We start from the raw sequence: 15796 nt of genomic DNA, 5'->3' as shown, positions 1-15796 counted from the left end.
ACAGCACCTCATGCTTATCTCTTCTTTGGCATTTGTCCCTTTGTTCCAGATTCATTGCATCACTTATATTTCCTCCACCAGACTGAATGCTGGAGGACCACACTCTGCTTTGTTCAGTTTTATTTTTCTAGCCTCTAATGCCATGCCTGGCACATAGTAGGCACTCTAAATATTCACTAAATGGAATTCTTTGCCATTCTTATTTTGGCCCGTAGACTCTGTTGCCCCAACCTCTGCCCTTTGCAGATGCTTGATCTCTCCTGGCACATCTGTTTCTGTCCTATCTCCTGCCCTTTCTCCCTTTTGCCCCAGCCGCTTTGCCCTGTTTCATCGGTTGCATTGGAGTTTGGGCAGGAAAATAGAAACCACTCAAGATATTTTTGGTGGCAAGGGTTAACTACAGGGAAGTGGAGGCACACAAAATTCATAGAGGGGTGGTGGAGTGGAGGGTCAGAAGGCTGTTGGAAGCTGCTGCTGCTGATCTTGGCTGCCTGCAGCACCAAAGTGGGGTCTCGAGTCCCTCACTGCAGAAGCAGCTAGCGAAACCCATGTCTGCGGTCTGCTGACGTCCACAGTCCTGTCCCCAGCTGCTCCTGGGGAAAAATGGCTTTTCTTGCTTTTTTCCCTTCAGTTTTTATGAGAGTGACTCTCATTGGGAGAACTGAATCAGAAGTCAGCTGAAAAGGGAATCTGGGAAGTGCTAGTTTATAGGCATTTCACCTCTGAGGTACAGGCCAGTGCTTAGAAGGAAGGAAAATCCACACACAGAAACTGGCCTATCGAGAACACTGCCTTGCTTCATCTGAGACCTTCTCCCTGAGCTGCCCACCCCCACCCTTTCTCTTAAACAAAGCTCTGCCCATCTTATTGGATGCTTTAATTTTGTTAATATGTGGGAACCCTCATCCTTAGTCCTATTCCAGCAATTAGCAACCCCTCTGCCTATATTTTAGATATCCTCTATTCTTCTTAAGAATTAAATCCTTCCAGCCAGGCACGGTGGCTCACGCCTGTAATCCCAGCACTTTGGGAGGCCGAGGCGGGTGGATCACGAGGTCAGGAGATAGAGACCATCCTGGCTAACACGGTAAAACCCCATTTCTACTAAAAATACAAAAAATTAGCCGGGAGTGGTGGTGGGCGCCTGTAGTCCCAGCTACTTGGGAGGCTGAGGCAGGAGAATGGCGTGAACCCAGGAGGCAGAGCTCGCAGTGAGCCGAGATCGTGCCACTGCCCTCCAGCCTGGGTGAAAGAGCAAGACTCTGTGTCAAAAAAAAAAAAAAACAAAAAACAAAAAAAAAAAAAAAAGAAATCTCTCCTAGTCCAGAAATTATAAGCATAATCTTTTGAAAAGTATATCTCATTTAATTTATAGTACATATGTCATTTGAAAATCGCTGAATTTTTAGTGAGGCAATCTGAGTTTAAGTTAAAATCAGGTCCCTTATTGGCCACATAATTGTAGGAAAATCCTTGAATCATGCATTCATGTATTTACATATTTATCAGGCTTGTACTAAGTGCTAAGAGCCAGGCTCTGTTAGGTACCATTGGCTGTTAAATGCTTGTAATATACGAGCCCTATTTTCCTTATAGTTTGTTAAGAAATGTTTGTGATGGTGCTTTGTAAATTTAAAGTTCTGCTGAAGTACTAATTATTATTTTCTTAATAGATAACAACTTATAAATTCATGTTTAGAATTACTTCTTTAACAGAATTTATTGTAGTTATAATATGTCAGCAAAGTGGTATCATGGTCATATTAAGGCACAACACCTGGAGTGAATCAGCCTCAATTTTTTTTTTCTTTCTTGCTGTCTATATACTTAAGATTTAATTTAGCTTATACTGTATACTCAATATACTATCTATATACTGAAGATTTTTTTTTTTTTTTTGAGACAGTCTCCCTCTGTCACCCAGGCTGGAGTGCAGTGGCACAATCCTGGCCCACTGCAACCTCCGCCTCCTGGGTTCAGGTGATTCTCCTGCCTCAGCCTCCCGAGTAGCTAGGACTACAGGCATGTGCCGTGACACCCAGCTAATTTTTGTATTTTTGGTAGAGACAGGGTTTCGCCATGTTGGCCAGGCTGGTCTCGAACTCCTGGCCTAAAGTGATTTGCCCACTTTGGCCTCCCAAAGTGCTGGGATTACAGGCATGAGCCACTGTGTATTCAAGATTTAATTTTACTTAGACTGACTGCCTTGCCCATGCTCCTAGCAAGGCAGGGATGAGGTTTAATTGCCCTACTAGAACAGGACACAGTAGGTGAGAGGTAAGTCCCCAAAGGAAGCCAGGCTTTCCCTCAGAACCAACAAGCAAAGAAGCAAAACCAACAAATGTCCACATGAAACTCCTATCTACTTTTCTCTCATCTGATGACTTTGCTTTATACTCTTGAAAATTTTCCCTCCACCAAATCACTGCCATTTGCATTCATCTTCTTCTGAATTTTCCGTACCTATCACCTGGTACAATGGAAGACTTTCCCCCAAATGAACAAAAACGACCTTGTTTGTTTCATCTTTGTTTGGTGACTATGGTTCCTCTTTTCCTTCAGGATATAACTCTTCCTCATTAGAGTTATCCATACCGGGTAGTGTCCTCCTCTCCTTCTCATCCTCACTTCACTTGGCTCTAGTCTGGCTTCCATTTCCACCACTCAGTGAAACTACTCCTCAAAGTTGCCAGTGACCTTTCATTTGACAAATGTGTCTAATAGACATGTTTACATGAAATAAAAAGCAAGATGAATTTAGACCCTTATACTCACCCCACGCACAAAAATTAACTCAAAATAGATCATGAACTTTAAGTGCTAAACTATGAAACTTCTAGAAGAAAACATAGAAAAATGTCAAGATCTTGGGTTAAGCAAAGATGTCTTAGATATAACACCAAAAGCATGATCCACAATAGGAAAAAAATCAGTTGGATTTTTGAAATTCAAAACTTTTGTGCTTCAAAGATATTTTCAGAAAATGAAAAGATAAGCTATAGGTTGAGAGAAAATATTTGCAAATTACACATCCAATAAAGGACTTGTTTCCAGAATACTCACAAGGGTAGGAACTTTCTCGTTCATTGCTGTATCCTAAGCTTCTCTTGTAGCTCTATTGAACATCTAGAAAGTACTCGATAAGCATTTCCTGGATAATTATAGCATTAACATAGTTTGGAGAATACTCTGTTAGGATTCGTAATGACGTCTAAGGAGGAGAGAAAACCATCTTGAAAATTCGTAGAATGTTTTTGAAGCATTTGTACCTACTACATTTATTCCCTTTTCTGCTCTTGGTATCATTGTATCCATGCCACAGTTAAGAAAACAGAGCTATGGAGGGATTAACTTTTTGCCTGTGGTCAAATGCTGTTACGTGGTGGAGCCAGAATCCAGGTCTCGAATTTCTAATTCTACATTCAGTGCATCATGATTTCCACTGCTGTTGGGGAAATGTCTTCACTCCTGAGCTGATGATGCCTGGGACTGGTGCCTTCTCACCTTTCCTTCAGCAGTGTGAAATGCCCAGATCTCAAGCTTGTGGGCTATTTTCCCAGACCCTCCTTCCTGATGATCTGATGGCAGACACACTTGTCTGATCCATAAGAGCATGTCATGTGATAACTCAGGACTGTTACCACATTTTCACCCTGTTTGTTCTGAGGAGTTTGTCCTCCCAGGGCTTGTTTTCTACTTTTCCATCAGACCTTGGTATTTCACAAAACGTGTTTGACTGCCAACTGTGATCGTGCTAGTCTAAGTGTCTAAGTTTATTTTCACTTCACTTCTCACTATGTTCCCAGCGTAGCTTTTTATTCTTTTTTTGAGATGGAGTCTCGCTCTGTTGCCTAGGCTGGAGTGCAGCTGTGTGATCTCGACTCCAACAACCACCTCCTGGGTCGAAGCGATTGTCCTGCCTCAGTCTCCCAAGTAGCTGGGATTGCAGGTACCCACCACTACACCTGGCTAATTTTTGTATTTTTAGTAGAGACGGGGTTTCACCATGTTGGCCAGGCTGTTCTTGAACTCCTGACCTCAGGTGATTCACCCGCCTCGGCCTCCCAAAGTGCTGGGATTACAGGCATGAACCACCATGCCTGGCCCAGCTTTTTATTCTTGACTGTGAGCAGGTTGAGACATAGGTTAACAGATGGAGCTGAAGATGGTATGATATGGTGCCAGTTACTATATGATGTCATCAGGAAGCCTATTCTAAGAATTGTGCCTCGGGCATCCTTAGAAAATAAAGATGTTGCTTGAGACTGAGAGGAGGGCAGCACTGGGACACTTTGAACAAAAAGCTGGGGTCTAGGGGGCCTGGTCGATCAGCCTCAACTCCGCTGTTTGTTGTATTTCAATTATTTCATATTCCTTATTTTCTGCTTCCGAATTAGTCAAGTGAGGAGGAGGTTAGGGCAGTACACTTTCAGGTCTTGTCTGCTCTCCAAAATTGGGTTAGGTAGGCCAGCTGGAACTAATCAGGGCTTCTTGAGTCTAGGTATAAACTGTATCACCCTAGCTATGTGCTTTGGTTTTTACCCCCAGCTGTGCAAATTAGTTTTCAAACTTCCCATGCAGGAATGTAAAGGCTGAACTCAGGCAGCCTATTAATAGGATAAACAAGTCTAGCGATAAAAGACTGAAGATTGAAAATGGAAGAGGTGGAGGCAAGGATTGACAGCTAAATTTTGGTACATTGTCTACATGCTGCCCTGCCTGTGTCATGCTAAGTGGCCATGACAACAGTGGTTCTAAAACATACCTCAGTTGTATGGTATTTGCCACTCCTGGCCATAGTCTGTTGCTGTTTTTATCCCTAGCTCCCACCCAGCCAAGATTAGCCTGGGAGGAAGGACAGGACCCCAAAGGGCAGGCAGCCTGTTAGAGCAGAACAAGTCCTGGAACCGGCCATGGGTTCTGGTCTGAGTTCTGCCATGGACACGGTATGTGGGCCCCACCCCTCCTCCATCAAAGGAGCAGTTCTAAGCTAGGTGATATATAAACCTCTGTGCTCTGTGAGTAAACATGGGCAGCACCACTTTGTCAGGCCCAACAAGCCTAATTTTGATGCACTGTGAGGCTCTAATGAGTACAGCAGTCATAATCATCATAAATAAACCGCCAGGGCTGCCACGGATGTGTTAGCCCAGGCACAGTCTACTAATTTGCTGATGGTAATCAGACAGGAGCTGCTGCTGTGGGAGGGAGCATTCATACTTAGAGATGCTGCCTGAAAGTGTCTGAAACACGAACTTGGAAGCTTGAGGCTTAAAGGAATCTTAAAGGTCATCCATTCCAATTTTTTTATCTCAAGCTGAAATCTGCCTCCCCATGACTGCTATCAGTTGATGTGCAGACAGCAAAACTTGCATATCATACACACAAGATTTTCTATTTTTAATTTCTGGAAGGAGCTAAGAATAATATGTACAGGATCCATGTTCCTTATGTCTCATGAGGAAATCCTGGTTTTCTGTGGGCTGGTTAGCTGTGAGACTATTTCCTTAAAAGGTGATAAGAATGATTGTGCTACAGTTTCATCACTATCTTATTTCAGAAGAGAACCCCTATTTTTATCTGTGGGTATTTATTTTATGCACTCACATAAAATAATCAGTGTATTAAATAACTACTTTTGAGCCTCTTCTGTCTGCAGTGTATGATGCTAAGTGCCAGAGCAGACAGAAGCATTGGTACCTTATTACAGGCCTGTCATTCACACATTGCTTCACTCAATGACATTTATTGCTTTCCGGCAGGCTCTGGTTCTTGTCCTTATGAAGTTTTTGGTCTGTTGTGGGAGAGAATGATTGATTAGTTATCAATCACAGTGCATTGAAATTATTGTTGACTTTGCCATCCCTTTGGGCTCTATTCTCCCTGAAGCAGAGGTTACGTGCTGTGCATTACTGAATTTCCAGTATCTAGCACAGAATGGGCACATAGTCAATATTTGTTAAGTGAGTCTATGGTTGAATATATGAAGGAAAAAGCACAGGCATTGGTGTCTGCTCTGAGCTAGATCCTGACTCAGCATTTACTAGCCATGAGACTGGGAATAAAGACACAAGCCTTCATAAAATAGGACCTATTTCACAGAGTTGTTGTGAAGATTAAAAGTTGAGAATATACAGAGTGCTTAGCCCAGTGTTTGGCATCTACTTCTAAGAAAACAATGTGTATTCTTTCCTACTGTAGCTCCTTAAGGTGCTTTTCCCATCTGTATACAAAAACTAAGAAAACATTTTTTTCTTTATCTTTTTTTTTTTTTTTTTTTTGAGACGGAGTCTCGCTCTGTCGCCCAGGCTGGAGTGCAGTGGTGCAGTCTTGGCTTACTGTAACCTCCGCCTCCCTGGTTCAAGTGATTCTCCTGCCTCAGCCTCCCTAGCAGCTGGGATTACAGGCGCCCACCACCATGCCTGGCTAATTTTTGTATTTTTAGTAGAAATAGGGTTTCACCATTTTGGCCGGGCTGGTCTTGAACTCTTGACCTTGTGATCTACCTGCCTTGGCCTCCCAAAGTGCTGGGATTACAGGCGTGAGCCACCGCACCTGGCCATGAGACTATATTTCTAGAGTTCATTGGATTGCTAGTGTTTTGAAATTAAAGATGGCCCCACAGGGGAGGCCCCAGCCCTGAACTCTTTGGAAGGAGCATGAGTTAGGTTTACCATAGTAAAGAGGAAATCCATACTGTACATTTCAAAATCACTGGTGGAGTAAATTTCATATATTCTCATGACAAAAAAATTTGAGGTGATGGATATGTTAATTAGCTTGATTTAATCATTCCACATTATGTTCAAAAATCATAGCATGGCCGGGCATGGTGGCTCACGCCTGTAATCCCAGCACTTTGGGAGGCCGAGGCCAGTTGATCACAAGGTCAGGAGATCAAGACCATTCTGGCTAACACGGTGAAACCCCGTCTCTACTAAAAATACGAAAAATTAGCCAGGTATAGTGGCATGCACCTGTAATCCCAGCTGCTCGGGAGGCTGAGGCAGGAGAATTGCTTGAACCTGGGAGGTGGAGGTTGTAGCAAGCCAAGATCATGCCACTGCACTCCAGCCTGGGTGACAGAGTGAGACTCCTTCTCAAAAAAAAAAAAAAAAAAAAAAAAAAAAATCCTAGCATCACTTTGTACCCCATAAATATATACAACTATAATTTGTCAATATGTAATAATAATGATAATGAAAGAATGATCTCATGATTCTGAAGAAGCTGCAAAAGGCCACAAATTCTGGTAACATGGGGCTAGACCTCTGGTTGGGTGGACCACAGTTTTCTTTTGGATACAGTCACTTTCTCATATGATACTTAAAATTACTAAGGTAATGATGAAATAGCTTATTTTTAAAATATCACATAAATTTAAATAACAGTTTATAGTTTTAAATATGTTTGGTTTACTTTTTTCTAATGGGAACAGGATGAAAGGTATATACATTCCTTAAGCCAAACCTTTAGCGTCGTATTAAATATGTTGCCTGACTTATTGGTGGTGGAGTTGGTAAGGTTATAATGGCTCTTATGAAGAGCAGCTTTATGGACCACTTCATTCTCCAGCCAGTAAGATAGCTATCATTGGTTTTATCATGTGGTCTTGATTTTCATTTTATATAGCTTACTCATTTACAGCTCAAAAACAAAATATGAGGAAAAACTAATCAGAGTTATAGAAATTAGATTCTGATTTTAGGATGCACTGTTAATTTCTCTCTATATACAGAAAACATGAACTTGTTTATTTTTCTTTTGCAAGGAGTGTGCTTTTTGTCTTTCGTTTTTAAAATGTTGAAATAATCTTAAATTCATAAACATTAGAAGCACAGTACATGTAACGTTTTCCCCCTGAATTATTTGAGATTAGGTTGTGGACATGAAGCATCATCACCCTGAATACTTCAGCGTATGCTTCTAAGGACACTTTTCTATGTATTAGGTTAGTGCAAAAGTAATTGCAGGTTTTGTCATTACTTTTAAAGGCAAAGACCACATGCAATTATTTGTTGCACCAACTGAATAACTGCACTATGCAGACTGAATATCCCTTACTTGAAATGCTGGGGACCAGAAATCAGTGTTTTGGATTTTGAGCTTTACAGATTTTGGAATATTTGCAATTATACTAGATGAGCATCTCAAATTTAAAAATCCAAAATCCGAAGGTGCTCCCATGAGCATTTTTATGAGTGTCTCATTGGTGCTCAAAAAGTTTTAGATTTTGGAGCATTTCAGATTTCAGATTTCAGATTTTTGGATTTGGGATACTCAGCCCTCTAATAACCAAACTCAGGAAGTTAAGCTTGGTGCATTCCTACCATTTATTCCTCAAAACCAAGGTACTGTTCCCTGGGTGGGGGCGGGTGGGGGGGTCTTCTGGCTAATGGAGACTGTCTGGGCTTAGGTGTTAGCTTTACCCCTAACTAACAATCACTTAACCTCTCTATGCTTCTGTTTCTTCCTCTGTGGTGCAGATGATAATAGTATCTATCTACCTCATAGGGTTATTGCAAAAATAATTGTGTGTATGTGTGTAGAATGGAAGAGTGCCTGGCACATGCTAAGCACTGTGTGTGTGTGTGCTGGCTTTTACTATTAACATCCCCCCTTCTCCACTCTGTGTGCGCTGCACTGGGCCTGCATGTTGAGAAACTATAACCCTTTACTCTCCCCTAGCCTCGCCTTTCTTTCTCACGTGATCCAAGGAAGGTGAGAGGCAGCATTAAATTAAAGCTTGCGTATATTCTACCCATATCTTGTAGTCATTGCAAAGGCTCTTATATTAGAGGTGATTTTTTAAAAACCTGCTCTTTGTCCCTGCTCTTTAAAAAACCTGCTCTTTGTCTGGAGCTAGAATTAGTTCTTAGATACATTCATCCTTTCATGCATTGGGTATCTACACAGAATTGTCACTGGAAAGTATTTTCAAAGCCCTAAGATGTGCTTTGCAATGGAAATCTTTCAGGGCTATAAGAATGGATAATTTCCTGGCTATTAGTTGAATAAGAAAGACACATTTTGCCTTTCAGAGATTGTTATATTTTATAATGCAAAAATGGTTTCAAATATATTTAGTTTTTAAATATTCAGTAGGTGGTATGCTAAAGCTTAGTGTCCTTAGCTAGGCCTCATGTTACAAGTAGAGGAGGAGATGGGAGAGGGAATTGGTTGGCTGGCCACCCTTTCTATGAGGAAGGGCACCTGGAAATGGAAAGAAATGAATTGACTACCACATCATCCCCTGGAGGCAATGGCTAGGTTGAATGAGAATGATAGTGTTGGCAAGAGTTGGGTGAACCTTATTTTTTAAAACTGATAGCCATCTAGACACAAAAGGACTAATACCATACAACTCCGCTTATGTGAACTTCCATCACTTTCCAGAGCCTGGCTAGCTGAGACCGAGGAGGTGGGCGGCACCTGGGGAGAAGAAGCAGGTGGGCTTCCCTGGAGCAGGGCAGCCATGCTGGGAGAAGCAGAAATGAGGTGGAAGCTTTTAACATGAGCAGTCATTTTCAATTTGTAATAATGAAAGGCAGTGAGAACGCTGCTTTTAGTGGGGTGCTTGGGAAGAGCAAGTAATTAATGTGTTTTAGGGTTCAGTTTGATTTCCAGCTTTGTTTTCTACTGGCTGTCAACTCCGGGGATACCAGTACCTGCCTCACTGGCATGTATATATGAGCACAAAACACAGTACTTGCCACATTCTAAACAATAAATATAATTTCTCATTGTTACCAGGTTTTTCATTACTGTTTCAGCATCTTCCTCCTACCCCACTATATACTGTGGATCTCTTCCATGTCTTCCATGATTTCTTCCATGTCTGCTTTGTCCTGTGATTCCTGGAATAGAGTCTATTGCTCTGTGTCGCTAATGTAATTGAAAAGGCTCTACAAGCTTTGGATGAGTGAAGGAAGCTGACATCTTTGTTTTAATCTACACATACTTCTACCTCCCATGTTATAGATCTGGCAACCTTAAAATTGCTGTCTGTGGTGTGGATATTTATTTATGGGGCTGAGCAAAGTAGCCTTGGCTTTGGTTGAGAGAAGGGATTGTTTCTATTTTTTAAAAATTTGTGTTAAATATAATTTTAGGAAGAACTTAGCATCTTATCCAGGTCAGTGTAAAATCAAATGAAACACGTCAGCTCTCCCTATAGGTAGATCTCTCCTTAGAGAAGAGCTCTGTGCAGAAGACTTATGAATAAATGGAATTTATATATCTCGAATCCCGTTTTTCCTGAATTATGTAATTATTTTAGGTCAGTGCTGTAGTAAATGAGGTCTGTCATGTTTTGGCTTTGAGTTTCTTTATTCTCACCTATGCTGTGTCCATTGTCTGTAAACAGATACTTAATCACATAAAAGAATCTTGCCATTTAAAGGTGTCCCACAGGGAATCTTAGTGTCAGTAATCACCTGTCGAATGTCAGGTGGCGAAGTACCAGGCATGATGGGATGTTCCAGGGATGAGTCAAGGGTGGAGCTGGAAGCTAGGGACAGGCAGGGTCTGGACAGTCAGACCCTCCTCGAGGGTGAATTCCCGTGTCCATTACCCCTTGTCTGAAAGGGACAGAATTAACTCAGGCCCTACTCAGTCAGATGGCCAACCCAAGAGGCGAGACTGGTGGGTGGGATGCAACCACCACCCTTTAGGTGTTGGGAGCAGTGATTCTGCCTGGGGGACTATATCATCATGATTCTGGCCGCCTGGTCTTTTTTTTTTTTTTTTTTTTTTTTTTTTTTTTTTTTTTTAAGATGGAATCTCGCTCTGTCGCCCAGGCTGGAGTGCAGTGGCGCGATCTCGGCTCACTACAAGCTCCGCCTCCTGGGTTCATGCCATTCTCCTGCCTCAGCCTCCCGAGTGACTGGGACTTCACTGGCCGCCTGGTCTTTTTACTCACAGTCCAACCCAAAGGGAGAGAAGGGCACTAGCTACATGATCAGAGGTTCAGGTGGAACAAGCATGCTAGTTAGAGAAACCAAGGCAGTGTCATTTATATGGACTGTACCAGTTTGGTGGTGTCAGGAAAAGGCTGTGACTTAAAGGTTCTGCCATAGCCCAGCGCTATGGGATGCCTGGTGTGAGGCTCAAGCACAATGTCAGGCTCCCCAGGTAGTGCATGGAGTTGCAGCTCTTCCAATCCCCTGCTCAGGGCAGACCCAGAGATGGGACAGGGTTCTCTCAGGTGGAAAGCTCCAGGGACTACAACAAGGTGGGGCTTGGAAGGCCAAGGTTGACGCTCCACTGACTGCCACACCAGCCTCTCCCCGCCCCACCCCCTCACCTTCTTCGCTTTGGCTTGTGTGGTGTTGTGCTTTTGAAACATATTTCAGGCTGAGTGCAGTGGCTCACACCTGTAATCCCAGCACTTTGGGAGGCTGAGGTGGGAGGATTGCTTGAGCCCATGAGTTTGAGACCACCCTGGGCAATACAGACCATGTCTCTACTAAAAAAGTTAAATATTAGCCAGGCGTGGTGATGCATACCTGTAGTCACAGCTACTCTGGGGGCTGAGGTGGGAGGGTTGGTTTAACCCAGGGGGTCGAGGCTGCAGTAAGTGTGATCGCACCGCTGCACTTCAGCCTGGGTGACAAAGCAAGACCTTGTCTCAAAAAAAAAAAAAAAAAACCCACATATATGTGTGTGTGTGTGTGTGTGTGTGTGTGTATACATATATATATTTTAAGTGAACATCTGAGACACGAATATTACAAACAGACTCCTATATTGGAAAAGTGGAAGGTACCTGGGAGATCCACTCTCATGGCATATATTTCTAGAGAGAGCTTACACTTGCTGAGACACTTACGCTACTAGAGAGCAGTGTTTCTGCACCAGAATTTCCTGGAGAGCTTGTTAAGTTTAATTGCTGGGCTCCATCCCCAGAATTTTGGAATTGGTATGTCTGAGGTGGGGCCTGAGAAGCTGCGATTCCAACAAGTTCCCAGGAATGCTGCTGTTCCAGCAGCCACATCTTGAGAACTACTGTGGTGGAGCAACCCATTTAGTCACACTATGAATTTAAATTATAAATGTAGTTGTCTAGTCTACCATTACTATAAATATCTTTTATTGATATGCTTGTCTATGTCTCCTTTGAACAGGTATTTTGATGTTGGACTGCATAATTTCTTAATCAGGTAAGCCAATAATTTTTATTCTCGGTAACATTGAATAACGTGTCTATTACGAAAGACTGAAATGGAAAATCCTTGCTAAATATCTTGATAAATAATGCACTTATGTATATATATACTTGTCAAGAAAACATTGTTAACACTGTGGTTTTTTGTGTTTCCCAGAATCACACAGTTAAACAATTAAAGAAATCAATGTTTAAAGAGGCTTATTTCTGAAGTGATAGTTACCTAAGATCTCGACAAGTATAATACCAACTACTAGGCTGCTGGGAAAACTAATTGAAAAATTAGGAGTGCCAGCTCATATTCAGACATTAAACAACCCCCTTAACCAATTTTCTCTCCACTGAATTTAATCTTTTTAAGTGGAATCTTCCAGTTGCTTTATAGTTGTGAAGATACAACCTTGTTCATAATTGAAAGAGATTACAGATGGCAGTTTATATCCTAGTTTATTGATGACTTTTACCAGAGTTGGCTTATGGGACATATTAATTTCAAATATCCGTTAAACCTAACAGAGGTTAAATGGAAATAGACCAGCATATTAATCATAGTTTTAACAATATGCATATTTTGTCTGCTATCAACTTTGCTGTGTTTTCTAAATGTATTAATATTGAGCAAGTATTACTCTAATACTGGTAAATAATGATCCTTAAAATGCTTGTCAAAAATATTGAGGGAAGCAGAAATGGTTGCCGAAAGACTGCAGGCTAAAGATGACAAGGAAACCAGAAATTATGTAGAGCGATTTGCTTTCTGCAAGTATGTATCTCTAAATGCGAGTTAATTCTGACTAATAGCCTGATAATGAACAGTCTGTAGACTCCATGTGACTTTTGGGTAAGTGTTATGGTGGTTCTGTTCTCTACAATGCATGGCCATCTCCCTATTGGTAAGATGCTCTTTGAGAGGAAGGGTACATAATTGACATCACCTTTATCCCCACCAAAAACCACATTTCCTCCACACTGGATATGGTGATGTTCTGAGTGAGGCCACGCATACCTTGTCCTCTTTGACCTCTTTTCCAAGGATCATCCAAGTCTGCACAGTGAAATCTCCTTGGCCTCCCCCATACTCTAGGAATATGGATGGTCCTGGCTTTCTCCAGGATCCAGACACAGATAGTAGTGTGTGAACTGCTGTCTTTGACACAGCAAGGATAAATACATTTCAGCGGGAAGGACAAAGAACCGGCAGTCATGGGAAAGCAGGCATGAACATTCCATATTTGAACTGATCAGAAGAATCTGTCTGGATGTATTAATACTTCAGGGAGTAGTTCGAGTTTTTTATTTAATGTCTTTGGTGCTTTGTACAACTCCCATTGTACTGTTCCCTGAATGCCTTGTAGTGGATGCAAGTTTGTACTCTTCTTATTTTTTCTAGTAAATTTCTTGAGGTCAGGGATCATGTCTTAGTCACCTATCAATGATTAGATTCAGAAACTTGTATAGGATCAACCTTCAACAAACATTGGGGCTAGGAGGGAATGAATGGGATGAGACAGAAAGGACAAGGGAGGTGAGGCAGGTTGAGAGAAAGCTGTACAGTCATTTATTCAGCAAATAACTTAAGCCTACCATGTGCCACTTACTTGGATATGTCTGGGAATGCTGTCACTTGCAAAAACAGACATTTGATTTGAAGCTTTCCATGTGTTTATCCCTTGCCAGGCTTGTAGTTAGAGCGAGCAGTGGTCTGCCTCTGCGATCTCTCCTCTCTTTCCTTCTTCTGGGCTCCAAACATTCCTCCTATGTTTGGGTTTGGAGGAAGGAGAGGGAGTGGTCAAGTGTCTCTAATGTGACTGAGACTGGGATCCCCTTGCTCTGGCAGGAGGCCCTTTTGGGCAGGTGCTGGAAGATGCTCTAACTGGTCACCTTAACCAGTGTTCTGTGAAGCGAGCGGAACTGGGAGGGTAAGGCTTCTCTCTACCCTGCCGTGCTGTCTTCTGTGTTTCCTTTCCCTCATTCAGGTAGAGGGCAAAGCAAATCAGCAGGTTTATTGCTTATCCAAATGGGGAATGAGAAGTCAGTTTTGCAGGCATCTCTAGCCTTTGGGAGTAGGTCTCTTTCTCTCCCATCACATGACAGTGTGCCCCAATAAGCAAGCATCTTAATGACTCCAAGTTGTCTCTTCATCTTTCCTCTTCCCAGCTTGGGAGTAAGGGGTAGAGTTGTTAAAGACGGTGGCTGGGAGCAGAGTCAGTTCTCCATCTCACAGTAATCCCAGAATGGGGTGGATCTCACCTCTTTATTTGCAGCTCTCTTCAGAAAGTGAGTATTTTCAGGCCGGGCACAGTGGCTCACGCCTGTAATCCCAGCACTTTGGGAGGCCGAGGCAGGTGGATCATGAGGTCAGGAGATCGAGACCATCCTGGCTAACACAGTGAAACCCTGTCTCTACTAAAAATACAAAAAATTAGCCGGGTATGGTAGCGGGCTCCTGTAGTCCCAGCTACTCGGGAGGCTGAGGCAGGAGAATGGCATGAACCTGGGAGGCAGAGCTTGCAATGAGCTGAGATTGCGCCATTGCACTCCAGCCTGGGCAATACAGCGAGACTAGGTCTCAAAAAAAAAAAAAAGTATTTTCATATTTTCAGCCAGGTGCAGTGGCTTATGCCTGTAATCCCAGAACTTTGGGAGGCCAAGGAAGGCAGATCACTTGAAGCCAAGAGTTCGAGGCCAGCCTGGGCATATGAGAAAAAAAATCCTGCCTCTACTAAAAATACAAAAATTAGCCAGGCGTGGTGACACACACCTGTAATCACAGCTACTTGGGTGGCTAAGGCATGAGGATCACTTGAACCCAGAAGGCCAAAGCTGCAGTGAGCCGAGATGGGGCCACTATACTCCAGCCTGGGTGACAGAGTGAGACTCTGTCTCAAAAGAAAAAGAAAAAGAATAAAAAAAGATATTTTCTGCTCCCAGCTTGGGAGGGAAGTCAAACCTGATGGGACCCAGCACCATTTATGACTGGACACCTTAGTAAGAACTGTTTCCCTTGTATAATGACCCTGAAGCTAGGTTGAAGAGGGTGGGGGCATGGTGGGGTTAGCAGTGAGGGAATGGCAGCAACAGCTCCTTTAAGAAGATAAGCTGTGAAGGGGAGGAAAGAAAGACAGGGCAGCTGGTGGAGAGGGTGGGTAGAGTGGGTATTTTTTTCTTTTTAATGGGATGAACTCTTGTATTTAGCCACCAGAAGGTCTTAAGTGTCCTTTAGACTTAGAGAAAGCAGTTTCATTTAGGTGGAGAGAAGTAGAGCTTGATTCCTAGGGGGAGTGAGTGGTCCCTTAGTAACCTCAGAGAGCAATGGCATTTTCTTGTAAATATATCATTAGAGAAGACCTTAGAGGGTTGGAAGTGTGAGAGGGATGGTACTTAAGGAATCCTTCTCACTCTACAATGGCCAAGAGAAGAAAATATACTTCCCTTTGTAAAAGAGCAAATGTGGGAGAAATTGTCATACGTTCCCCACACCCCCTCAAGATTAACTACGTTTATTAGCTCCAACAAGCTCTTAATGTGCAGTTTGGTTTGTCAGACTGTATTGAATGCTTAGTGTTTGGCGTTAAAAAAAAAAAAAAAGCTGCAGCATGCCTGAAATTAATCAGCTGCATCTTTTAAATT

General features: G+C 42.5%; 1 protein-coding gene across 11 annotated transcripts in view; it reads left to right on the top strand.

Moving 5' to 3' along the window:
- Window positions 1-15796, top strand: part of HHAT (hedgehog acyltransferase) — a 357788-nt gene that overhangs the window by 164191 nt on the left and 177801 nt on the right. For all 11 annotated transcript variants that reach the window (XM_063613153.1, XM_063613154.1, XM_063613148.1 and 8 more), the window contains one exon: window positions 12126-12161. In XM_063613153.1, coding sequence (XP_063469223.1) covers window positions 12126-12161 — 36 coding nt within the window. The remainder of the gene's footprint in view (window positions 1-12125; window positions 12162-15796) is intronic.

Source organism: Symphalangus syndactylus, chromosome 19 (assembly GCF_028878055.3).
Source record: "Symphalangus syndactylus isolate Jambi chromosome 19, NHGRI_mSymSyn1-v2.1_pri, whole genome shotgun sequence".
In the NCBI taxonomy this organism is placed as follows: Eukaryota; Metazoa; Chordata; class Mammalia; order Primates; family Hylobatidae; genus Symphalangus; species Symphalangus syndactylus.
The sequence above is the reverse complement of the archived record's forward strand: the minus strand, read 5'-3'. Positions and strand labels throughout refer to the sequence as shown.